The 26060-nt window shown below is 47.2% G+C and overlaps 2 protein-coding genes across 2 annotated transcripts; one reads left to right on the top strand and one right to left on the bottom strand.

The window, feature by feature from the left end:
* Positions 1–2904: 2904 nt before the first annotated feature.
* On the top strand, positions 2905–11914 carry CILP (cartilage intermediate layer protein; the record flags this gene model as incomplete). Its single annotated transcript, XM_082005352.1, has 8 exons — positions 2905–2962; positions 3870–3953; positions 4951–5004; positions 6471–6656; positions 7790–8104; positions 8211–8319; positions 8793–8950; positions 9591–11914. 8 exons carry the CDS (start codon positions 2905–2907, stop codon positions 11912–11914), a joined length of 3288 nt encoding a protein of 1095 aa, XP_081861478.1.
* A 7580-nt stretch (positions 11915–19494) lies between these two features.
* On the bottom strand, positions 19495–25400 carry MTFMT (mitochondrial methionyl-tRNA formyltransferase; the record flags this gene model as incomplete). The annotated part of the gene is made up of 9 exons (XM_082004952.1): positions 19495–19696; positions 20017–20099; positions 20747–20828; positions 21379–21470; positions 22017–22092; positions 22670–22772; positions 23897–24019; positions 24443–24655; positions 25252–25400. 9 exons carry the CDS (start codon positions 25398–25400, stop codon positions 19508–19510), a joined length of 1110 nt encoding a protein of 369 aa, XP_081861078.1. The 3' UTR covers positions 19495–19507.
* Between the last annotated feature and the right edge of the window lie 660 nt (positions 25401–26060).

Raw genomic sequence — 26060 nt, forward strand, 5'->3', positions numbered from 1 at the left:
TCACAAACATAAACGGGTGCCGGTGCGGGCCACCGTCAATTATTTTTTATGTGACACCTTGATCGATGTTCCGGGGCCGGCAAGGATTACTAAGAGGCAGCCCAGGACACCGCTGGCACATCCCGCCGGCCGCCCCGACGCCCGTCCCCATCCCTCAGGGATGGCTCCCTCCATGTAAAGCACGTGCTTTCGCACCAGGCTCCGGCAGCACGGCCCCGCGGTGCTGCACGCGCGGGTGGAACGCCCTCGCACACGGCCGCGTGCTTCGTGCAACGCCCGGCAGCCCCGAGCCAGGACCAGCTCCCGTGAGCTACGTGGGAACGACGCGGCTGCAGAGGGAGGAAGGAGCTGGGGGGCCAGAGCCAGCCTGGGGCAGGGGGGAGCTCCCGTTAGGGGTCTTTGCTAGAGCTGCCCATGACTCGAGCGAGATGTGGTCACGTTTATTGGCGAGATGTGCCCTGCGTCTGCGGCTCTGCGCTACCGCGGGTGTCCACACCGGTCCGCCTGGCTTCGTCCCGCACCCTCACATCTCTGCAGCATCCTCATTTGGCCCCTGCCAGAGCCAGCGCGGGGGCAGAGGCGAGCGGGCAGCGCGGGCAGCACAGGCAGCGTGGGGGATGGCACCGAGCCGAGCCCTGCCCCACGCCTGCGAAACGTGGGAACCCCACGGGCAGCACTGGGTGGGCACCGCATTTGTCCTGGACCGGGCGAGAGCCGAAAAGCATCCCCAAGACTCATTGCGCCGCGTGTCTGTACTCTCTATCTCCATCTTCAACGCCCAGCAGCATCTATTTTGGATGCGGACCCAGGGCAAACCCCTAACAGTTACGGTGCCGTGCCGGGACGCGGTGCCCACACCGGGACGCGGTACCCACACCATGCCCTGCCACGCCGTGGCATCGCCGCCAGCGCCGGCGGCTGCTGTTTCGCCGAGGGTTTGTGTTTACCATCACCTTGTTAAGGGATTATTCAGCCTGCGGTTTCCTCGCTCGTCCGATCTGTTTTTGCTCGGCGGCCGGTGGCTCGCTGCCATCCCCTAAGCTACACGCCGGGCTATATAAGCGACCTCGCTGCCTCGGCTGCGGGGAGGCTCGCGCGCAGCCCGGCTCGGCGGCGGTGCAGGGGAGCTTTCGGTAAGCTGCAACTTTCTCTCTTCTTCCCAAGCGGCTGCAAATCCCTTTAACCCGTGGCTGACAAGCCCTCGCCTCAGCCCCGGACGGCAGCTCGGCTGGCAGCTCCGTGGTGAGAGGACGGAACTCTCCTTAATTGGGGTTTTTATGGTTTTTGTAGGTTAAGAGCAGAAAAAACCCACAACCCTGCTCAGTTTTTTCCCTTCGTCACAGCTAGCGGTTATATAATTTTGCTGTGCTATTAAGGCAGCGTAATTAAGAGCGGCTGTGATTGAGGGCGAGGTAGAAATTAATTGATGGGCGGATGAAGGCTGCGAGTTGCACGGGCTGGAAAACGTCGGTGGGGACGCGGTTCTCCGTGTCCCGCTCCCCCCTCCTGGTCCCGGCTAATGGGTTTGGGGCAGGGTTACAGGGGTGGTGGAGCAGGGGCTCGGGGGGGGACACGCTGCTTTGCTCACACGGGGCTGTTTGATCTCCCGCGGCTCCATCCCCAGCCCCTGCCAGAGAGGGGACACGGGCGATGCCGAACCCTCCCTGCCACCAGGATCCGGCCACTTGAACCCCCCCGTTCCCCGCATCGCGTGTCCCGGGGACAGAGGGACGTATCCCGTCCCAAACCCAGCACCGAACAAGTCGCGGCCAGCTCCCAAAATAGCCACCGAGTGGGAAACAGGCTTTCAGCCTGGATTAATTTTTCCCGGTTATTGTCTGGCTGCGAGTTCACGACCCCGCCGTAAGCCCACAAAACACCGCTCATGTGTTGCTTGTTATTTTTGCTTGACTGGGATTTGCTGAGCCATAATCAAAGTATTTCCTAGTCCCACATTCCCCGGTCTCGGAGGGGATGGTTAATACCACTTACAAATAACAGGGTGTTCTTGCTGCCGGCTGCTCTTTGTCAGCCTCATTTTATGGGTAAACTGAGGCACCGAAAGGCTGAGGCAACAGCTCCGCGCCCCCCCCCCCCCCAAATTCATTAATTTTGAGTGGATAAAATAAAGCTCCTGGAATTCCAGCTGGTGTCACTCGGGATAACAGGTACCTTCAGAAAAGAAATACCCAAATGCTTGACGCCGCAGGGACTCACTTAAAACGGAATCTGAAGTCGCTGAGCTGGGGCAGAACAACACAAAGCCTCAGTCCCTCATCTCTGCGTGCAGAAAAAGGAAAATATTTGGCTTCTTGCTCACGTTTGCAGTGAAGGCTTGGCTTGTGCATGGGGTTTTCCGCTTTCAGAGGCGCTCAGGAGCCTTCCCCTCCCCACGCTCCCGGGATGTACGGGGATAAGATGCTATCCTCCGGGATAAGATGCTATCCTTGCACTAAGCCCAGTTTGCAGGCAGAGGGATGGAGACATGGAGGAGATGCTCCTGCTCGCGTAGGGGGGCCGGGGGGGTGCCGGGGGCCCGTGGGGCCGTGTGGGCTGCGAGAGCATCCCTGCAGAAGTATTTAAGCTGTTAAAAGGCGCTTCAAGGAGATGTCATTACAAAGCAGCGCGCTGCAGAATAGATTTGGGCTCAGATGTGATGGCGAGAAGCAGAGGGGATGCAAGCGAGCTCCTTGGGGGGTAAGTGGGGGGCTGCTGGGGGGGGGGGGTGTGGGCAGAGCCGCCCCATGGTGTGTTTTGGACGGGTTCAGCCTGGGAGAAGTTCCCTGAAGGCAGCAGGACCCCGGGTGAGCCCTGACACGGCCAGGCTTGTCTCCGCAGGTCTGGGGAAGGAGCAAGAGGGCTGTGGATACTCCAGGAAACCCCTGGCCACCTCTGGAGACAACGATGATCACCGCAAAAGGATTGACCCTCCTCCTCCTCCTGGGAGCCACGTCCGTTTTAGGTGAAGGTTAAACATTCCTATTCCAGTCGCCGTGCTCTCCCCTGCCCGCGGGCACGCCGGCACGAAGGCACGTCCACCGGTGGACGCAGCGCGGTGTTGACCCAGCCAAACGGCTTCCAGACGAGGGCTGGCGCCTGTACGGCCCCGGAGCACGGGCAAAGCCAGTCTGCGCATCAGCCAGGCTCTGGCTGACCGGGGACGAGCCCCCCAGGCTCTTTGGATTTGTTTTCCGAGGCTATAGAGGAATTTTGCCCTGAGCTGCTCTGGCCAGATGCCCAGTGATAAGCGCAGGGAGAGTCAGTTTGTCGCTGGGGAGGTGCCCAGAAGCCCGGCTGAACCCCCAGGAGCTGAGCACAGGCGAGAGCCAGTACCGGGCAGCTTCAGGCTTAGCTCCCCAGTTTAGATAGGACCGGTCCCAGCAAGCACCCCTGGAACCAGCCGTGACCACCAGCTCCCCTTGGGCACATGGGCGGGCAGCAAGTACAGAAACCAGCCCATGTCCCATAGCGACAACCGTCCTCATTAGGTCCAACCTCATCCACCTTGGGTTCATTCCTCCCCGCGCAGGGAGAGGCAGGATATATTTTATATTCCAACTATAAAAAGATAACGTGATCTGAGCTGCTCCAAGACGGAAAGCACAAAAAAGTTTTTCTTGGGCACTAAAGAAAATAGCAGATTTGCATCATACCTGAGCCGCAGTGATGCTGTGGGACTTCTCCATCACATCCTTCCCTTGGCATCTCCTGCACGTGATGCCCTGCATCCCACAGGAGCAATAATCAGCAGCTCCAACCAGCCACGGCCCAAAGGGAAATCCAAAAAACTGAGCCTAAGGATGGCCAATCCCTTGAATCGAATTAATTTATTATTAATCTAATTTAGTATCTGATTTATTGACCCTTAGGTCAAAGGCTTCTGAAACCAGCCCTCAGCAGGATCCAGATAGGACAGAAAACCTTCAGCCCGCTGGTAATGCTCAGCTTGGAGAGTAAGTTATTTCCCAGCTCGGGCGGTGTTCCCTCGCCGGGACAAGGGGTGCTTGCACATGTATTTTTTTTTTCAGCCTTAATTTACAGCTGAACAATATTATTTGAGTAGATGAGGACATTTAGGCAGTGGAATAAATGTTAATCATCCGCAACCTCCTGTAGGGTTTTGGCTACCGCTGACATATGCTGTTGGCTCCTCTCCTGGAAAAGTGAAGGTCAAGTGCATGACCACAGCCCCGACTCCCGCGGGAGGCACGCGCGGCCCCTCGCCGGGCCAGGAGGACGAGGAGAGCCCAGGGATGGGCAAACACATGCTCCGACCTGCCCTTCCCCTGCCCAGCCTGTCCCATGCCCAGGGCAGTGTGCGACATCATTGCTTTAGGATTAAAGCCCATGGGGCATTAATTACCCGCAGAGCCCGCTCTGCTCATTAATCCCCAGGAGATACCCCGACCCCTCAAGCTTTACTGCCGAGGGCTCGGGATTTAAATTCCAGCAGGCACTGAAAGGGCTGGATGTGCCTATGCCGTAGCGGAGGGATTAGAGGACTTTCCCAGCCGTCCATCCTGCTCCCAGGAGCTCTCTTACATGCTGGGGAGAATCAAAGCACCAAAACCACAGACAGAGAGAGGTCCCCCCCACCTGCTGAGAGGTATTTTTAGGAAAACTACCAGGAAAATTGTTTTCCCCTCAAAGTGGACAGCACAAGGCAGTGATGCTGAGGCTGGGGCTTGCAGAGCAGGGCCTGACTCCTGCTTCTCTAGGGAGAAATATAGCAAAATCTTGAGGTTTTGACCAATGCGATTGGAAATTAAAGCCTCTGCCCTTGGCAGCAGTGAGCTGTAAACTCAGTTTTTGCCTCCAGGAGAGGGTGTGCCAGACCTGGTCGGGTTGAGCAGCCAGGCTCAGCGCAGCCGGGCTGGCGGGAGAGGCTGGTGCTTGGCCAGGGAGCAGGCACATCCAGCCCGAATCACCCTGCGTGTCCTCTGCCCGCAGGTACGAGGAGCAGCTCTCGCCGGGGAGACCCGACCTTCGCCTACGCCAGACGCAGTACGTTGCTGCCGGCCGGTGCCGTGGGGTAGCCCTGTCCCTCCCCACGTCCCCGCCAGCGCTCAACCCCTCTGCTTCTCCCTTGTCCTCTGCTTTCTGCTTTTTCTGCTGTCGAGGTGCTACCCAGAGCCATAAAATGCCATTGTCCCGCACAGGACTACCCTCCTCCTTTCTTACCATCACCAGCCCTGCAGATTAAAGCAGTCAATACCAAACAAGCTTCGGATCTTACTGAGACCCCACTTTAATCTGTTGCGCGTCACATTTTCGCTTGGGGCAAGTACAGAGGGGCATTTATCCATGTGCCGCCTGGAACAGGACCTCGTCCCCAAGCCCACCTCCTCCTGCATCCCCCAAATTGCTAGATAAGGTCTATGGATGCGTCCCTCGGGATGCTGAACTGGAGATGCTGACGTGCCAACAGATTAAAAACTCACCCATCTAAGTCAAGCGCTTGCTCCAAACCAAACATGACGCTCCCGTGGCTGCTCTCCTTTAAATGGTCTTTTCCAGCCACCTGCTTTTGTAAGCCAGAGGTTTGTTTTTGACCATCGCTACCTAGAACAGCCCAGCCGTGTGCCTGTGCCCTTCTAGGAAATAACCCAACCTGGTTTATTACAAATCGGGTGGAGGAGTAGGTGTGAGAGATGACGCAGCACACGTCTCCAAAAAAACTCAGTTTTAGAAACTTTAGTCACAAGCACATCCTCGTAAACATTATTAGAGCATTGTCATTTAAAAATAAACCCAAACCACAGACTTGGAGTGGATCTCATCCACTCAAAGCAGCTTAAATTAATACCATCTAGGAGCCCAGTTAAAGAAATTCCCTTAAAAATCTAACCGCATATTAAACGCTCAATAAAACCTGTTTGTGTTTTACAAATCAGCTGGCCCCTAACATACTCAGCCTGCTTGATAGCATCTTAGGCTTCTGTTTTGCACACAGTAAAACTGGTGCTCACAATAGGACACACGCTTCCCGTATAGAGAACATATGTTGAAGTATGGTTAAAGACATTCAACATGATCATACCAACAATTTTACCCTTTTTGTTTGGTTTTTTTCTTTTTTTATTTAACCACATTTGAAATGCAGGCAAGTGTTGCCCCTCAGACAGCATTTAAATGACAATGTGTGTTTGATTTCCTTTAAGCCAAAGTTATTCAATGGTAAGCATGAGCTACGTGCACTTTGCTCCCCTCAAATTTATCTTAATCATCCTGAACTCGGTAGCCTGCGGGGAATTAAGTCAGAAGCCTTCAGGCTCCTTCTCGTGCTTTGTTTCCCAGCTCCCTGAGCATGCTTTGAGTTTGTTTAGTCCATGTGGTGCATAGTATCCAAACGCATAGTCTGAGCTATATAGAAAATGTTATATAGAAGCTGCTAAGAAAACAACTGTCCATTTTCGGGCAGCCGTACATGTAATGTGCATCTCAGTAACACACCGCTGATGTTATTCAAGGTCCACTGGTGCAAGATTCAAAAAGGTTTTTGTCTCCGTGGTCGCAATGGAGCGAGTGCTCAGCAAAGTGTGGCCAAACCGGCGCGCAGAAGCGTACCAGATCCTGCCTAGCTGAGCGCCTCTGGGGCGTGCACTGTAATGAAGCAACTGAGGAAGGGCGGCTCTGCATTGGACACGTTTGCTCAGGTGCTTATAACCTCACTGACGGGCAGGGGATGATGCCCTGATCTCACCGCTGCGCAGGCGTTGTACTCCCTTCACTATCATTTTACCATCTTTCTCTCCTTTGCCAGAATTTCACGATGCCGGTGCCTTCCCGAGCAGGGCTGGAGAGTACTAAGGGAGAAGAGCATGGGGAGTCTATAGCCAAACAGCAAGATAAGGGGGAGATCCAGATATGGGGAATCATCAGGGACCCATAGAGATCCTGAGGATATAGGAAAAATCTCACTAATCTTGTTATAACAGCAGCTCTCAAGGTGGAGTCAGCGATTGCAGGCAGCTGCCTCCATCCGATCTCCAGGAAGGAGAAGAGTTGAAAATATCAAATTGCCACAGCCCCTGCTGAAGGGGCTTGTAATTAATTACGTTATTCTTATAATACCCTTTTAAACAAATCATTCTGAAAATAGTCTATGTTATCTCCAGGAAATTTTTTTCAGGTTTTCCTGATTTCTTCCATTTATTCCCACATACAAAAAAATTATCAGGTAGCTGCTGGTCAGGGATACAGTGACATCAGCCCTTGCTTTGGGAAGAGACAGATTCTTATTTAGTATTAATCACTATAGGTAATGAAAATGTTTCAGAACCACTGTTTGGGAGACCGTTCGTTAAACCCATTGGGTAATGCTCGTTTGGCAATTAACCTATGTCCTGCCCAACGAAGGATACCATTGAATAAGGGGAGACAGCTTTTAAGATAGACCAAACTCATGACTTTTGGGCATGAGTTGGTATAGAAATACAAAGTTTAAGGCATTTGGATTTGTAATTTTGCCAGGGTTGAGCTAAGAGCCCACACGTTGATCTGGATTCAGATTTCCCCAAAATTCAGCCCTTTGGGGAAGGTAAATAACAGTTCCTAGCTGTAATTATACCCACGTGGCTGCTTTCTACTAATTATCAGGTTCAAAATGACATCGTCCCTGTGTTTCTAACACACAGCTGTTGAAAATCAGTAAAAATATGTTTTGGATACAATTTATTCCTTACGCAGTATCTGCCTTATTGCATCTAAATTAAAAGCAGACGTGAGACCGTGCCGTGAGTGTTACGGGACTTGGGGCTGCTTTCTGACCTGCCTGCCTCTCCTCCAGCCTGCAACATCACCTGCCCCATGGGCCACGTCAACGCCGACTGTGACGCCTGCATGTGCGAGGATGCAACCCTGCACGGGAAGGTCTCTCTCGAGGATGGGTCGCCCGCTGTCGATGCCCGGGTCTACCTGCAAGCCAAGAAACTCAAGCTGTTGACAACGGCCGATAACAGGGGCATGTTTAGGATCCCAGGGGTTTGCCCCGATGGCAAAAACACCCTTAAAATAAAGAAAGCCAAATATGCAACAGCGACTGTCACTGTACCCGAGACCAACAGAAGAAACCTGGCGATCCAAGTGCAGCTGCAACGATCAGGTAGCCCCAAAGAGGGGGGGAACGCAGGAATTTATGCAGGAATTAGAAATAAACCATGATTTTAGGAGGGGAAGAGTAACGAGATGGCCTTCTCCTCCTCCCACAGGCAAACCCTACATTTTTAGGAGCCCCGAGGACAAAGCCAGGAGAGTGGGACAGAGCGTGTCGCTCTGCTGCGATGCCCTTGGGAGCCCGGCCCCTGACCGCTACCTCTGGTAAGGAACTCCCGTTTGAGCAGGCAAAAGTTCTAGCTGTCCCACAGATTCAATTGTTATCTCCTTACCATCTCCACAAAGGTGGGGGTTTTAGCTATAAAACAGCTAAATACACTGAGAACCGACTGTTGCAAATGATGGTTTCCTCGAGATGCGCAGGGCTGGCGTTTCTCGCAGCTGCAGTAATGCCATCAGCCGAGGGACTTACTGGAAAAACATACAAATAATAGTTTGAAAAACCTCAGCAGGCACGACTGGCAGCTCTGCCTGCCTGCCAACTGCCCGGCAACCACATCTCAGTACTGCCAGGGGAAGGGGGGTAATTTTTAGGTGGTGTCACCTAGCTAGACTAAAATGGGGAAACTGAGGCAAGAGATCTGGCAGAATCCCCATGGCAGGATGCGGGATTATGCCATCTCTCTGCTCCGGCCAGGCAGTCAGCCTCTGTTCCCTTAACTGCCTGCTCCTGGCAGGTACCACAACGGCTCACTGCTGGATCCCTCCTTATACAAATATAAAAACAACCTGATTCTGAAGAACCTGAACAGAGCCCAGTCTGGAGAGTATTTCTGCAAGGCCAGCAGTGCCGGGGGATCAGCGAAGTCCCAATCTGCCAAGCTTGCTGTAATAGGTAAGAGAAAATGTGCATGATGCTCTCCAAGCAGCTGGGGAGGCGGCGGTGTACAGAAACCAGAAATTGTGATACATGTGCGAAAGAAAAGTCGCAGGAAAAATATTTGGGTTTTATTTCATGCATCCGTTAGCAGATAAGCTTGCGTGAGCTGGTTATGAACCAGATGCTCTCTACAAACTGGAGCTCTGGATTGCAGGTGACCTGCCAAGCTCAATCTGCTGGTTTCAGCAGATTTCTCACTGTATTTGTTCCCCAACATGAATATTTCTGTTTATTTAAGGGTTTTTTAAACCTTGGGACACATTTTAGTCTGTTCATAGCCAAAAAGCCAGGCAGCTGCAGAACATCTAGCTGAGTGTGGGATGGATGGCAGTGGTGGGTAAGCAGGAGCCGAGACGTTCCTGCAAACAGCACTGCTCTTAATCAGGTACCTAAAGTTAAAGCTGAGCACCTGCTTCACTGAAAGGGAGGCCAGATGAATTCAGCTAACCAAATCCTGCAAAACATCTGTTTCGCAGCCATAGCTGCGAAAACCTCACTGTTATTAGAAGCAATGTGTAGGTCTGAGGGTCTCAGACCACATAAAGATGACTGTACAATGATTTCATGCTGCTCATTAAGAAATCCTATTCAACAGGAAGACAAGAGGCAGCCTGCAACTCCCAGCCCCAAAGCCACCTCATCCGACTTCCTCACGACTGCTTCCAAAAAGCAACGAACTCCTTCTACTACGACGTGGGCAAGTGCCCAGCGAAGACCTGCGCTGGCAAGCTGGATAAGGGACTCCGGTGTAAGGACAACGTTGCCTACTGCTGCGGGGTGTCCAAGATGGAAACCAGAGACATCTCATGCAACGGGTACACGCTCCCTACTAAAGTCGTCGTAGAATGTGGTTGCAAAAAATGCACCGAGACCAAAATAACAGTTCGAGGCAGAGCTACAGCAGCAGATAATGGCGAGCCACTGAGGTTCGGCCACATCTACATGGGGAACAAGAGAGTGAGTATGACTGGCTACAAGGGAACTTTCTCCATCCATGTCCCAGCAGACACAGAGAGATTGGTTCTAACTTTTGTCGATCGGCTGCAGAAGTTTGTGAACACAACAAAAGTTCTGCCCTTCAAGGAAACTGGAGGTGCTGTGTTTCACGAGATCAAGCTACTACGAAAGAAGGCCCCTGTTACACTGGAATCCACCGAAACCAATGTGATTTCTTTGGGAGAAATGGAAGAAGATGATCCAATTGCCGAATTGGAAATTCCTCCCAATGCATTTTACAGGAAAAATGGAGAAGCCTACAGTGGCAAAGTGAAAGCCAGCGTGACATTTCTGGACCCAAGAAACATCTCAACGGCTGCTGTGACACAAAGTGACCTGAACTTTGTAGACGAGGATGGAGACGTATTTCCGCTCCGCACGTACGGCATGTTTTCTGTGGACTTCACTAATGAACAGGGCACAGAGTCTCTTAATGCAGAAGAGGTGAAGGTTCATTTGGATGCTGCTCAGGTCAAGATGCCAGAGCACCTGCAAGAGATGAAGCTTTGGTCCCTGAACCCGGAGACAGGATTATGGGAGGAAGAAGGGGACTTCAACCTTGAGAAAAGCAGACGGCGCAAAAGGGAAGAGAGAACTTTTTTGGTTGGGAACATGGAAATCAAAGAAAGGCGGCTTTTTAACCTGGACGTCCCAGAGAGCAGACGGTGCTATGTCAAAGTCCGAGCCTACAGAAGCGAGAGATTTCTGCAAAGTGAGCAGATCCAAGGGGTTGTGATTTCTATTATAAACACAGAGCCAGAACCAGGGTTCTCCTCCAACCCCAGAGCATGGGGTCGTTTCGACAGCGTGGTCACTGGTCCCAACGGCGCCTGCGTGCCCGCCTTCTGCGATGACCAAAACCCTGAGGCCTACGCAGCTTATATCTTGGCGAGCATGGGGGGCGAAGAGCTGGAAGCTGTGTCCTCTGCTCCCAAACTCAACCCTAATGCTATTGGAGTCCCACAGCCGTATCTCAACAAGCTCAACTACAGGAGAACAGACCACGAGGACTCCAACACTAAGAAAACAGCATTCAGCATTAACATGGCCAAGCCAAGCCCTAATTCCCCAGAAGAGAACAATGGCCCTATTTATGCCTACGAAAACCTAAGAGAATGTGAGGAAGCTCCACACAGCGCTGCTCACTTCAGGTTTTACAGAATAGAGGGAGACCGGTATGACTACAACACCGTTCCCTTCAGTGAAGATGACCTCATGAGCTGGACTGATGACTATCTGGCGTGGTGGCCCAAGCCCATGGAATTTAGGGCCTGCTACATTAAAGTAAAAATAAATGGACCCCAAGAGGTGAACGTAAGATCTCGTAACATGGGTGGGACGCACCCACGTACCATTGGCAAGCTCTATGGCATCAGGGATGTCCGCAGCATTCGTGACTCTGAGCAGACAGACGTGTCAGCAGCCTGCCTGGAGTTCAAGTGCAGTGGCATGCTCTTTGACCAAGACCGTGTGGACCGCACGCTCGTGAAAGTGGTCCCACAAGGCAGCTGCCGCCGAGTGAGCGTCAACAGCATGCTCCATGAGTACCTGGTGAACCACCTCCCCATGGCTACAAACAACGACTCCAGCGAGTACACAATGCTGGCTCCTCTTGACCCTCTGGGGCACAACTACGGCATCTACACAGTCACTGACCAAGACCCAAGGATCGCCAAAGAAATCGCCCTGGGCAGGTGTTTCGATGGCACGTCTGATGGCACCTCCAGAACCATGAAGAGCAACATCGGCGTTGGGTTGACTTTCACATGTTCAGAGAGGAGCGCAGCAGAGCAAAGCATTTTCCAGTCTCAGAGGAACTCAGGCCAGCAGTCCATACTGGTTCTGCCAGGGGAGAGCCCCGCGTACCGAAGGCAGCCGGCAAGCCGCCGAACCACCCAAGGCAGGATCCCGATGAGAGGTTAACATTCTCCCACATACTAGAGCTGCATAGGAGCCTTGGTAAAGTCGCTCGCACTTGATCAAATATAATTTGAAAGTAACATCTACCTGCTAATAACGTAATTCAAAGCTGGTAGGTGTCATTATTTTCAAGACATAATTAAGGTGCACTTTTTTTTTTCACCAGGAAAAAAAAGACATAAGGCAAAAATTGGGGGCCAGTAGTGGTAGTGGGTTTGTGTCTTGTTAAATGCATCCATAAAAATCTTCTTTCTGCCTGACATTAAACAGCTTCACATGATAGCCTAAAGGGAAGACTAAACACATAATTCAATTAAGTCATGTACATAAAACATCCTTCTGTTCTGCATCTGCAGACTTTGCCAGCCCAAGTAGCTGTACAGTAGTTGGTAACATGAAAAGGAATAAACTGATTTCCTCATACTGAATTCAACTGCAAGGTTTTGTACTTGAAATGTAAGTATTTTATTTATTTCTAGCCTGTTTTAGAATGGCTGTATTCAAGCTAAACTACCGGCAGCTGCATTTCTAAGAACTCACATGCTCGATAGCATGGAGAAGCCATGTGGATTTGTAGGCTACACATGGATAAAACTACAGTTTTCTCTTGCTGCTTGCATTATTTGAGAAGAAAATCCATGCTCTATGATAGGGTAGGTTAATAAAAAAAGTCATTTTCTAACTTTGACAATGCTGCGTTGCTTTTGTGTTTCACATGCCCAAGTAAACCACATGTAGAGTTGACCAAAGAATAACCTGCAAAATTTCACCTTTCTGTTCACAAACAGGTCACAGCTTTATCAATGTGAGACTGATCCTGGGTATGGGTGAGAGGTTTGGTGGGTAGCTGGTGTTCGTCCAGGGCCAGGGCTTGGCCACAGCACGCTGCGGTGAGGGAATCTGTCCCCAGCTTGAGATGTGGAGAGTCAGCAACAGTGCTGGGAGAAGCAGAGCAGCAGGTCTGGGCAAGGGATGAGCTAAGGAGGCAGTAGCAGGGCTCACAGCATGGGACATGACGGGGAGAAAAGAGGGCTGGAAACGTGTGCTTTAATGATAGGAAACCAGGCGGCGTAGAGCATGGCTGGGAGGTGCAGAGACAGGGAGAAGACAGGCTTCCCTCCATATTCAGCAGTAGTGAGCAGGATGCTGTTGGGCAAGAAGCTGCTTTTAGCTGAAGGTACAGATTGCCACAGAAGGGGTCAAATGATCCATCTCCAAGTGACCTATTAAGTTGCCCTATCAATCTCCCCACTACTTCTAGAGCAGAATTGAGGAACTCACCAGCACAGAAGACATCCTTTGTTTACACCTAAACATTGGCAACAAATTTTTGGTGTGCAGGCAAGCCTCCAACACCAAAATTTCCACTGAGAATGATCACAAAAAGGTGGGCAGTGCTACTGGATGAAAACTGGAATTCAAACATATGCTTAAGCATGGACTTCGCTCTCCTACCTATTCCCCTCCTATGGGTATGAAGCCACTTCAAGGTCTATGTGGTCCTAAATACAGCCCATCAAAGGCATGGGGAATCTTTCAATAGCATTTAGCAAGCTTCAGAACAGGTTCTCAGGTCTGACGGCATCCCAGGTCTTAAATGCAGAGCTGTGCAGGACTGACTGCCTGTGCGGCCTGAATTATGCTTAAAAAGGTTAAACCCCCCCCGCTAATAATCCATGTTTTTATGCAAATTGACAGTTATCAAAGAGCAGCGGAAAAGGAAGAGCTGTGGAATACTCTGGCACATCCTCTTCATACCAATGAATTTAGACTCTGTGTGTTTTCTTTTGTGTCTAGTCTGCTGCAAGGGCTTGGCGCAAGCTGGGGCCAAGGCAGCCAGTGGGGAGCTTTAGCTCGGACCTTCCCACAGAGCTCTTGGCTTGCACTGCAGACTCGCAGAGAAATGTCTCTTCCCTCTGCTCCCCTCCTCCTCTGCACACAGACAGCCAAATCCCAAACTTAATTTCATCACTTTGAGGGTGAAGTAACACAAATGACTTCTACAGACCAACCCAGGAGATACAGGGATGAAAGCAGGCTCGGGATCTCATCCGTGTGCTGCATGTGGGCTGGCCAGAGCAAAACACAGCAGAGTACAGGGCTCTTCCTTTTGGGGAGAAATGTCTGTTTAACAGGAATGAAATAGTCACAGGCCTACAGCCTGAAATTCTGCCTATCCATGAAATAGCAAGAAGATCTGCAAGTTTCCCCAATCTGTCCCCCACTGCAGCTTAACTCCGACTTGGAGGAACAAACTAATCTCTGCACTTACAAAGTCCCTGAGCTCTCGGAAGAGGCTGCTGGCAGAGTCCATTGGACACAGAGCAAGACAGAGGTTTCAAACACAGGTGCTTAAGCACTATCACCAGAAAACAACCTTGGCCCAACAACCACCACTCAGTGCTAACACTTGGTCATTACTGATGAGCCACCATGCCAAATACATTAAGAAAGTCTATCTAGAAGAAAAACTACAGCAGGTCCTAGCACCCAGCCCTCACACAAGTTTCACAGTATAGTTCAATGTCAGTTCTGACTTCTCCAGCTCCTTAGCACTTGTGTTCATGGCCAGTGTACAGACGGTCAGTGTCCTTTCTGCAACCTGAAACCTAACTCACACTCCCACATATCAACGAGAGCATCAGCTGGAGGAATGCAGGAAGGCTGCAACACAGCTCCTCCCTCAGCCTTAGTCTTCAGACCACCAACTTTGAGAAACAGGCTGAAGCAGGAGACCTGTCTCCTAAACATCAGCAGGTCTGGGGCTAAGAGCAAAGCATCTTCCATTAAGGTCACTTAGTTTCCAAACCTCAGATAAATCTGGTGACCTATCCCTCCTCCTGTTTTTAAGAAGGGAAAATATTTCTTCCCAGAAACTATCAGGCTGTCAGCAGTTAGGATAAACAAATGAAGAGATACTCTTGTCTTCAAGATTATTCAGGGATTTTGCAATCAACTTTTTTTTAAAGAAGACTGAAGTGCTCTTGTGATTAGTCCCTTACACTTTCTGTTTATCTGTAATTTATTCAGCAGAAAATAGGAATAAAAAGGTTTCCTAGGAAGCAGGGTGAGTAGTAAGGTTTTAGATCATGAAACAGATGCATCTAACTGCGAGTCACCACCACCCTAGGAAGTATCACTCCCTCTAACATTTATCTGAAATCCAAGATGAAATCATCCCTACCCAACACCAGAGCCCTTCTGGTGCCCAAACATTTTGCAGTTCTAACAGTAATTTGGCTTCAGTGATCTTAAACTGAGCCGTAGTGGCTGCTGGGTCTATGAATACCTCTGCTACTTTCCCTCTCTCATCCAAGACGAAGACAGCTGTTTTATTTTGCTAGTATCACCTTCCAATTGCTAGGGTGGCTGTACTTGACCTCAGCAGTGGTACGGGGGATTGAATCACCATGCCTATGTTCCAGAGTCAACCCTGACATGCTATTCCACACCTCATCAGTGAATGCCCCATTTTTGTTTTGTCTGTTCTGCAAAAATAATCAGATTTTCATTACCTACCGAGTTAAATCCCTACAGACCTAGGCGAAAGCAAAATTTCCAAAGAGATGTTTTGGCTAACAGCTGCCTAGGGAACACCAATTCCCTTTAAAGCTTCTCTACCATGCCAAAAATAGCATGCCAAAGATTTTCTCCATTAAAAAAAAATTCTTACCCTCTTATCCTCCATAAAACAACTGAGGTAAAGTTGTGCACATTCAGAGCCAGGACATTAAATGTTAAGCAACAAAGAACTGTCTACTCTTTGATAACCTCTTGTGTAGAAAGCAATTCTGAGAAGCCTTAAAGCAAACTCTGCACAGATCAAAAGATTAAGTTACAAGTCTAGCTATCCTGCTACAATATGGTTTAGACATTATTTGGTATTAAACAACTAACTGAAGACATTCTGTACCAGATTTTCATAATCTTCTGTCCAGCTGACCATGGTTTTCCCCTAAAAGAGATGCAGTGAGCACCATCTACAGGGTTTCTGAGCACATGCCACCTCCAACACCCCCAAAGACGCAGGGAAACTCTTAGCTGTTGCTTAATGCTTTAGTTGGAACTGAAATTACCACCTGCCAGCAATGACTAATAGCAATAGGTCTCACATGAGGCACAATCTAAAATTGTCAGCAAGAGATGTACAAATTGCCCTGCAGGTTCCCTCCAATGCTAACACCTAACACAGACACTGCTGGCTGGAATTTGATATTCTGACTAGCAGCATTAACGCCACCCAGCAATAACATCGCCTTGCTCTGTGTCATTTTGGAGATGCAAAGGAAAGAGACATAGTTGTTCTTTGCTATCAACTTTATGCTGTCAGAGCAGGTTCAGAAAAGCAAATGAGTTAAAGAACTTTCAAGGAATTTTCCTCAAGTCATTCCTAGGAACAAAGCAGTTGATTTAACAGTTTGGTCATCTAAAAACTTTCAACCTTAACTTGCCTGAATTTTGATACTGTATTTTCTGTGGAAGTCACATCTCACCATTCATTTTGCTCAGGTCATAGTGAACCACAATTCATTTTCCAGTGCCTGGGGACCTCGTACATCAGAAAAGTTGAGTCTACCCATGCTAATAGATAACAGATAATTGTGGCTGTGGGTTTTTGGGTGAGGGTTTTTTTTTGTCTACTCATTTCTCTGCTAATGCAACTTCTGATACAACCCGTGCCTGAGGCCAGATCCCTACCATGCAGCTGATCAGTGTCAGAAACCGCACTGCCTATGGGGAAAGGGCTTTAGAGAAAATGTTCTTATCCTCAGCAAACATTGAATGTTTGAATTCCAGTGATGCCTACAAGTGTTCTTCAAAAATAACTGACGAAAAATTCCCAGAAGCTCCATCAGGGAAAACACAAGGCAAGCAGCCATACAGCTGAGACCAGCAATGTAACAAAACCCAGAAAACCCCCAAATCCATCCACCATCCCCACAAACACACAAAAAATCCACTCACCCGCCCATCACCCCCTTCTATTGGCATGTGATAACTAACCTTTCATAGACTGACCTGAACAGAGTAGAAGCAAAATGACTTCACAACCTTTACTTCCAAGTAGTAGGTGGAAGCAAAACACAAAAATGCATCATTTGCTTGGAAACAAACTTGCCAGCAGCACAAATTGCACCTTTGAGTCTGTGGTGAGAGACAAAAGGAATTCACTCTCTACAATTACCTGAAAGGGGGTTATGGTGAGGTGGGTGTTGGCCTCTTCTCCCAAGTAACTAGCAACAGAATGAGAGGAAATGGCCTCAAGCTGCACCAGGGAAGGTTTAGATTGGGTACTATGAAAAATTTCTTTACTGAGAGAGTGGTCAAGCATTGGAACAGGCTGCCCAGGGAGGTGGTGGAGTCACCATCACTGGAGGTGTTCAAAAAACGTGTAGACATGGTTGGTGTTGGGTTGATGGTTGGACTTGATGATCTTAAAGGTCTTTTCCAACCTTAGTGATTCTGTAAATTCTCCACAGGAGCCTGACTTCCACCTTGCTGCTGTTTCCAGTTTTTGACTCCGATTCACAGGCTTGGATTTCTTGGAGGATCACGTGTTCTGGAAAACAGGCAGATTGTTGAACCAATGGCAATTAAAGAAAAATACTGCAGCATCTGCTTTACCAGATGCTTCCTCAGAAACATTTTAATCCATGGGATACAACACATTTCTCTAGACTTTTTGCTTTTTTTTCATTCAGTGAGTCACACTCAAGCACATCAAGTTCCTGTCACCTTGATATAAGTCCCATGAATTCAACACCTGGCTTGAGCTTTAAGTTCCAGACATGACTGCTTGAAAAGACATGAAAGCACTGAAAAGTCTGAAGAGCCAAAAGGACATGTGGAAGAAGATATGCTGGCATTTATTGATGAGCATGAGGAAAACAAAACCATTGTTAACACAAAGACTACAGAACTCCTGCAATTTTTTTTCTTTTTAGGCTTCCAAAATTTCAGTGATGATGCTGTAAATACGAAGCTAACAGAACAGTGCCTCCCCAAGTCTGAATGGCTCCAGTGACTCCGCTTTTACTTCAGTAGTGTTCAGAAAAAGCACGAATAAATTTGAGCAAACAACACTAGAGCAGCTGCTAAGATCTGGCCAGTCTTGTTTTGCTGTTATCCTCACAGAGCTACATTACTTCCAAGACAAGAAAAATACAAGAATCATCCATTTTGGGGTTCTTCACATGAAACACTCCTTCTTATACATGGCATTACCCAAAGGCAGCAGGTTGAGGAAAAGCTTGGATTAGATTAACAACTCCTCACCAGGTAAAACCTCTCTCATCAGAGAGAAAGTGTGACAGTAGAACATAAGTTTTCTGAATGGATGGCACACAAATATTTAAGTGGGATATACTCTAGGATATGAAAACAAAAAGAAGAGATGGAAATCAATATGATTAAATAAGAAAGGTAAAAAATTGATCAGAAAAGCTAAAAGATATAAAAGAAAAAATATCTACTGAACAAGGTGAATATCCAGTTTCTAGGTTAGAAACAGAATCAATGAGATTAAAACAAGTCACTCGAAAAGCAAATATATACAGTAAATTTTTCTTTTCTGAATTTAAAAGGAAATAAAATTATGTGCTTACATCACATGCAGGTGACTAAAAGCAATCAGCTGGCATTTATGATGACATTAAACAGTACCTACTATTCATAGCATTTTCAAAGTCAACAGGCCCAAATAAACAACATGATGGTCCAGAGAACTGAGTGAAATCTCAGATTAGATTAGGAATATTCTGTTTATTACCTTTCTAAATCAAAGATTTATTGAAACTGAATTCCAGCACGCTGTAGTAGACACCTGTAGACTGAGACTACACAAAGAGAATAAGCAGGACGACACAGGTAATGAAGCAGCTGGCAATGATTGCATAGGTTGATCAGATGGAACATCAGACTGCTCAGAAAACCCCACCCAGCAAACTACCCTGAGAAAGGCATAGGACCAGCTGCACACAGCTCCAGGTATGGTATTATATAAAGATGTGGCATCAAATTCCAGTGAGAAATAAGGGACATTCTGTGTTAAGTGTAGCTGACTCTAAGAAAACTATCACCGACAGGAAAAGATTTTCTAGAAGTTCCCAGCTAAGGCTTAAGATCCCCACATCTCAATGTGGGGATGCGAAGGTAGTTTAAGGGTCCGCAAGAAAATCAAACTAGACAATCCAAGAGTCTCAGTGAGCACTAAACTCTGAAGTAGAGAAGCACAGGATTTTAGTATTCCCAGATTAAAGTAACTGCGCACAACTTCTGTTTGAAGAAAATTATACTGGAAATTCTAAAAAATAAATTGAAAACATTGTATAAAAAATACATTTATTACTCAACAGTGGAAACAGGGATTTATTCACTATCTTCAGCATTCACAGAGATTCTCTTCCTTGATGGGGGAAAGAGAAATGAGAATCACCAGGAACCCATGATGAAAACACGCAGATGACAGTATGATCAAACACTCTCGGAGGAAACCCCTTAACTAAGTTGAATGTTATAAGTGTGTATTGAAATACTTTGCATTACTATTAATTTACAGACATCTTCTTCCACATTTTAAAATACATCTATTGTTTTCTATCCTGTGCCAATATTTCCCTGTCTTTGAGTCTTTTTTGCCATCTTAAGTTTGAGTGTTTGAAATCTGCATTCCTGATGAACTGTTCTTGAGTCCTGCTGGAACCAAGAGTGCATATATCCGTTGTAGAAGTCAGCTGCTGTAAGCTTCTTTTTTAATACGACTGTTTTGATTCCAACCCAGCCATCCTAAAAATAAAAGCAAAAATATGGCAGTAAGCTTCTGCCATGTTTTAAAATTATGATCTTTAGCTCTCAGTAGGTTGGCTTACAGGACACATTTTATTTAATGTCATCGTGTTTGCAAGTGAGAATTTGACTTGTAATTAAGTGAAAAGCCTGTTAGTGAAAATTAAAAGTTCTTCAAGGTATCAAATAAAAAGACTGATGCTAATTTAAACTAGTTCAGTGAACAACAATGGACGATTAAGACAAAAGTTATGTAACACACAAATACCAAATGCCTCATCTTTAGGGCAGTGAATATAAAACAAACGGGAAAAACCTACCTTGCAACAAGCTATCAGCATTTGGGACACTTTATGGTACAGTAGTGAACCAGGAACAGCTCCATGGTCATTTAATATTTGATCTAAAAGAAAAGCAAGATTGTCTTGCATTTTTATGTCAACAAGTACAAAAAAGTTTGAAACACTCGTGTCTCTTTGAAGCATGATAATCATCTTGAGTCACTATTTTTCTCAAAAACATGTTATTGTATTCTGTGTTTTATGATACCCAAATGAGCAGGGGAGAATCAGAACAGTTACTCTCTGGCAGTGCTCCCTGTCTGATCCATAAATAGTCGTTAAGCCCTACGTGCTTTGGCACACCACTCAGCCCACAAGGTGCTCAGACTCACGGACTACTACAGGAAAAGGTTTAAGCGACAGTACACAGGGACAGCTTTCTTCATGAGAGATCCCCAGACAATGGTATTAAAAGAGAATCTCCTAACTAAAGGATTAAAATCCTCTAATCTCAGGATTCACAAGACTATACCTGCTGCCTTCAACATCACCACAAAGCAGGAATGCCCTTAAAACCCATCTTATGCTCATCTTTGGGCACAGAAACTTATTGTGCTCTGAGCATATGTGAGACTGACTTCTACTAAATTTGAGAGTTTGAGAAAGCAGTACTTAAAGCTATCGTTTAGTACAATTGTGTACGATCTCCAAGTCAATGTTTGAAAAGACAGGAAATTTTAATTTAACAGATTAAATTAAAAGTAAGTACCAGCAAAACCAGGGATATTATCCACTTCCACAAAATCCAGAAGTTTAACAGTACTACCCTTCCAGAGCGTCTGCAAAGGAAACTGGAAACAGAAGCAGATGACATAATGAGAATACTTTCATGATTTCCAGGCAACTGTCTAGGTTTTTCTCTTATGCAAGATACTTGTGATAATACCATTAGGGGAAAAAATTAGGTATATGTCCAGATAAGAGACTTTCCTTATTATATCTACTTTTTCATGTTCTTCCTCATCTCTTTGCCAAGCAAACCATTAGCATATGTAGCAAATAGCAACAGCTGTTTACTGTAGCTGTTTGTACTCTTTACTGACATGCAAAGATGTCATTATAGTGTTCTGAAACCTTCCCAAATGTGCCAGTGGAAATCTCAGAGCTAAGGAAACAATACAAAACTATTGAGATGATTTCACACTTGGGATCAAGTTCAAGAAAATTCTCCTCCACATTAATTCCACTTCTAATGCTAAACTATCCTGGGATTTTAAAACACATGCTAGGTTTTAGAGGCTAAAGTAACTAAACTTGAGTTTTAGTCATTAAAGTATCTCCACCAAACTCACACATGCTAGAGGATAGAAAAGGGTTTTAAAAAAAAATCCACTGTCTTACCATACTTCCTATTGCACGATGCAGTTGAATTATTTGTGCAGCTGTTTGCTCTTCCCATTTTATACAACTCTTAGCTATTGATATTTTAGGAGCTAGGGGGAAAAACAAAATTAGAAGACTTCATCTTTTGTCTTGCATCTTTTTGCAAACAAATAGCTGTACTATTTTATCCTATTTTAAACCAGACTTTATCCTGACCAATGGCAGGTTTACCATCTAGCCATAGGTACCTTAGACAACAACTGGAAATAAGATTTTGTAAAAACCTTGATTTGGGTTACTTATACTTTATTCTCAGTTGTCCTCTTATTTACCCATTGCACTGAAAACTGATAACATATATTTACAAGCATGGCTGTAATTCTGTCTGCATCACAACCATGAAGAATAACAAAGTCACTCAGATTTTGTGACATCATTAGCGATTTTGATATTGTATGGGCAACTGGGAAAAAAAAATTAATGTAGTAAGTCTGAAGAAGAATCTTGAAGCTTTTTTCCCCTCTGTATGACTTTAAGCCAGCAAAGGCAGTGCAGAGACCATACTGAGAAAGGTATCTAAAAAAAAAAATATAACCCAGCACAGTACGAAGAAAAGAAAAAATGAGCAAATTGCATTCAATATGATGGGTACCTACCAAATGTTACTCCTTCTTTTGGTTGCTCTTTTTTATTTTTTAAACTCTCAGGCAAGTTTTTCAAAACTGATATCAGCTGCAAAATTAAATTTTGTACAGAGTATTAGCAAAGCTAAGTAGACTAGATTAACAGTAACTCCAAGACATACAAATACAGTACTTAATTTTTCATCAGTGAAACTTTCTTGTGAGCTTTTAGAAAATTGGGGCAGTATATTCAGAAGACTTCTGTCATACACATAAACACACTGAAGACATCATTCCCACTGAATCACAATTTAAAAAAAGCAAGTATTCTTTTATGGATTATCTCCTCTCTGATATTAATCCTAGACAGTACAAAAGCTGGTTATTTAGATGACAAAGCATATATTGACTTCAATGAAAGAAGAAACTGCACTGTTTCCATACAAAGCACTTGAGTTCTTCACTGAACAGAAACAGAATGGCAATGCAGAGGACCAACACTGACATCTTATCACACACCACTCAGCTTTCCTCTCAGCAAGGCAAAGTGCTCACAAACACTAAGTTTCAGATCACTCTCCTCTTAACAGTTGCAGTCAACTCAGAACAAGATTAAAAAGAATTCTGTTTACACATATTAAAAGCAAGGTACTAATCAGAAGTGACATGAGCTTGCATGACTTTACCATATTTGCACCCATCTTTGATAACATCACTTCCAGCTCCTTTGCAGTACAGCGGGGAGGAACAGCAAACTCTTCTTGCTTGATAATTGGACCTACATCAAACCTGTAAGGCAGAAAACATACCAGCTTACTGGAGGAGAAGCTGTAACTCAATTAGCAGTTCAAAATTCTACATTCAGTACACTAACTCAGTTACTAATTACCCTTTTTTGCCCCCCCTAAAACTTTGTTTTTCACACATTATCAAATAATGTTCGGTTCACAAGAAAACACAGGGAAAAGAATATATCTTGGCAAGCAAGATTCACCTCAGCAAGCTGAGAATGATATGAATGCACAATTTACAGTTCAGAAGCATAAGATCTCAGAAGAAAACAACCTGAAATATTCAGAAGAAATTTGTTTCACACTTTCCTGAGATCTATTATCAGACAAGCATCTAAGAAAGAAAAGATAACTATGATAAGGTGTTTTCATAAGCTGTTAAACTAGACTTTGTGCTGAAGCTAAAACAGATGATCTCTCTCATCCCTAGACAGGCAATTTCTTGTTCTCTGTTTCACTTATAGGTGACTCTGAAGTCTGAAAAACAGTTCTTTTCTGCCATGTCATATCAATCCTACCCACCTAGCTGTGTCACTATTTGTTCTGTCTGCTCCCTTTAATAATACTAAGAATTAGAGAACAGGCCTGGGATTACTACTTCTGGCAGTACCAGCATAATATAAACAGGTTGAAAACATTAACAAAACTGTACCCAAGGCTGCTACAATAAGGAAAAGTCCTTTCAACATATAGCATTGTTCTTGGTCTTACATTTATTTTGGAAATAAAGTAACATAATATTAACTACACATTTAGAAAAGAAGATTAGTAGGAAGCAATTTCTACAAAGAAGTAGTACTTGAACAACATGACTACTGAATACTTCAATCAATAAAGACTATTTCTTAAAAGCTTAACCCCCCCCGCCCCCGATGTAGCAGTAATTGTGCAAATTACACACTCACTAAAATACTGTATTTGTGACAAGTCTCATATGGTCAGATAAAAGTTCGTTAGTATTTGAAATTTTATTATTAAACACACACATTTTAAAAAAAAAACAAACACAAACCAAAAAGTGACTACACAGAACAACTTAAATGATAACGTAAGTGGTGATGATTTAAAGTCTTGAGAGGTAACAGCAGCAGTGAGTTGTTTCGGGAAACACATCTAACATACCTTTTTGGTCTTATTTCCATAATTGTCACCCCTGTCACTTTATCACCATGAAGCACCGTGTGGACTACTGGTGCAGGACCACGCCATCGTGGGAGACAGCTGGGATGGACATTCAGCACGCCACTGAATTGAAGTATTTTAAAGTTAGAATAGGAGCAGTACCTGAAGCTGAACGCCTATGTAAATGGCTGTCCAATATTTACTAGACGGAAACTACTTTAAGAATTGACTCCTCAGACCTTCTGAAGTGTTACTGGTTTAAATATATATTTAAAGGAAAATTCACACTCTACAACATTCAGTTTCTCAGTGAACACAGAAAGGGAGATGAGAGGAATAAAGGTATACACATTATGCTGAATATTTGCATAGATCTACATCAACGTGTTAACAACACTGAACCTTACAATGACAGCAGTAGGGTTCAGGCTAAGCAGAAGAACCCAGGGAAGAAGGTGACTTCACCTGCTACAAGTCACAGGAGCTGACTCAAAAACAGGGTCTAGCTGTGCTAACAAATCAGCGATAGATGGCCTGTCAACTCACTATGGGAACTGTAGAATTAGGTCTTCACTTAGGAGACGTCCAAACGATGCCACCACACCCACATCAAATTGCGCCACTGGTCCCGTGTCCGGCCACTCATGAACAGGCAGCTGGAGCTCCCGGGCGCAGCTCATCACCGGCAGGTCCCCAGGCAGGCGGGAGGGCAGGGTCACCACCTCCAGCCTGGACACCACTGAGTCCTCGCTGGGCTCCCTGGGGTGGACATGGCATTGAAGGCCTCATGCAGGCAGAGCAAGACAGAGGTAAAGGCCTCTTGCTGTGCTCCTGGGCCCTTCCACATCACCTGCCCCTCCAACTCCTATCCTTGCCTGATCCCCAGCCTCCCTTCACTGAACCCAGACTCCCAACCCTGCCACCCCCAGCCCCCTCACCACCACTGGCTTCACCCTTTCAACCCCAGACCCCGTCACCCAGCCCCACAGCTCCTGCCCCCCCCTCAGTCCTGACGCCACTGTGATCCCTCTCCATCAATCCACTCGTGACGCCATGGTCCCTTTCCCACCGTAAAGTCCCTCACCACCACCACCACCACCCCCCGCTTCCCTATGACCCTCTGCGCAACCCACGGTCACTTCCCCCCACCCCGCTCAGCCTTCAATGGCCCCCGAACCCCATCACTGGCCCCCATCTTCCATGCCTCGGTGCCCAGCCCCTCCCTCCACAGACCCTGCTGTCGCCTCCCCTCAGTCTCCATCCCCGCCCTCCCGCACCTCTCTCACGGCACCGGCCCACTCCCCCCAGGCCCCGGCTCCCGCAGCCCGTCCCCCGCCCCGGCCAGCGGGCGGTACCTGGCCGCCTCCAGGGCTCGCAGAGCGGTGACGGCGAAGCGATCGGTGCCGAAGAAGAGCACTCGCCATGGCGGCATCCCCGCCCGCCCCGCCGCCCCGCGCGCCGCCTTCACACCCTCGCGCCAGGCCCGCAGTAACCGACCCCGCATAGCGGCGCTTCCGGCGCCGGCCGATGACGCACACAGGAGCGCGGAGCGCGCCTCAGGGCGGGGCGAGTGATGTCGGGCGGCTGCCCCTCGGGCCGAGGTGGCGGCGCCATCTTGGTGCGAGGCGGTGGGGAGTGCTGGGCAGGGAGGCTTCAGGGCGACGTGCTACCCCGCGGGTAGCGCTTCCCGGGCCCCCGGCCCCGAGGCGGGAGCACCACGCCGAGGGAAAGGCGAGCGGTCCCGGGGAGCGCAGCCAGGCCTCAGCCTCAATCCCAGTTCGGCTGCGCACGCCGAGCGCGGCGTCCAGCTCTGGCTTCTGTCTCTCCACAGCGTCGGGGCTGCCCGAGCGAGCATTTCCCGAGGCGGCGGACCCGTAACCCTGGCCCTCATGACCGTAAACCGACCGCTCTGCCTCAGTGCGAAGATAATGTGGAAAAATGTCAGGGCCAGAAAGGGGTGTTGACACCGCAGCCACCGATTTTCTGCTGGCTCCCATTGCGGTGCTTGAAAAGCTAATTTCTGTGTTTGTGGTCAGCTTTGTTTTAACAGTGATTGTAATTTAAAAGAATGTTTTCTTGTAAACGATAAGGTCAGAATAACCACTTAAAGAGCTATCTTCTCCCATAACATAAGAATGAAAATATTTTATCATTCTACTAAGAA

The sequence above is a fragment of the Phaethon aethereus genome, assembly GCF_964289735.1.
Source record: "Phaethon aethereus genome assembly, chromosome: 12".
Taxonomy (NCBI): Eukaryota; Metazoa; Chordata; class Aves; order Phaethontiformes; family Phaethontidae; genus Phaethon; species Phaethon aethereus.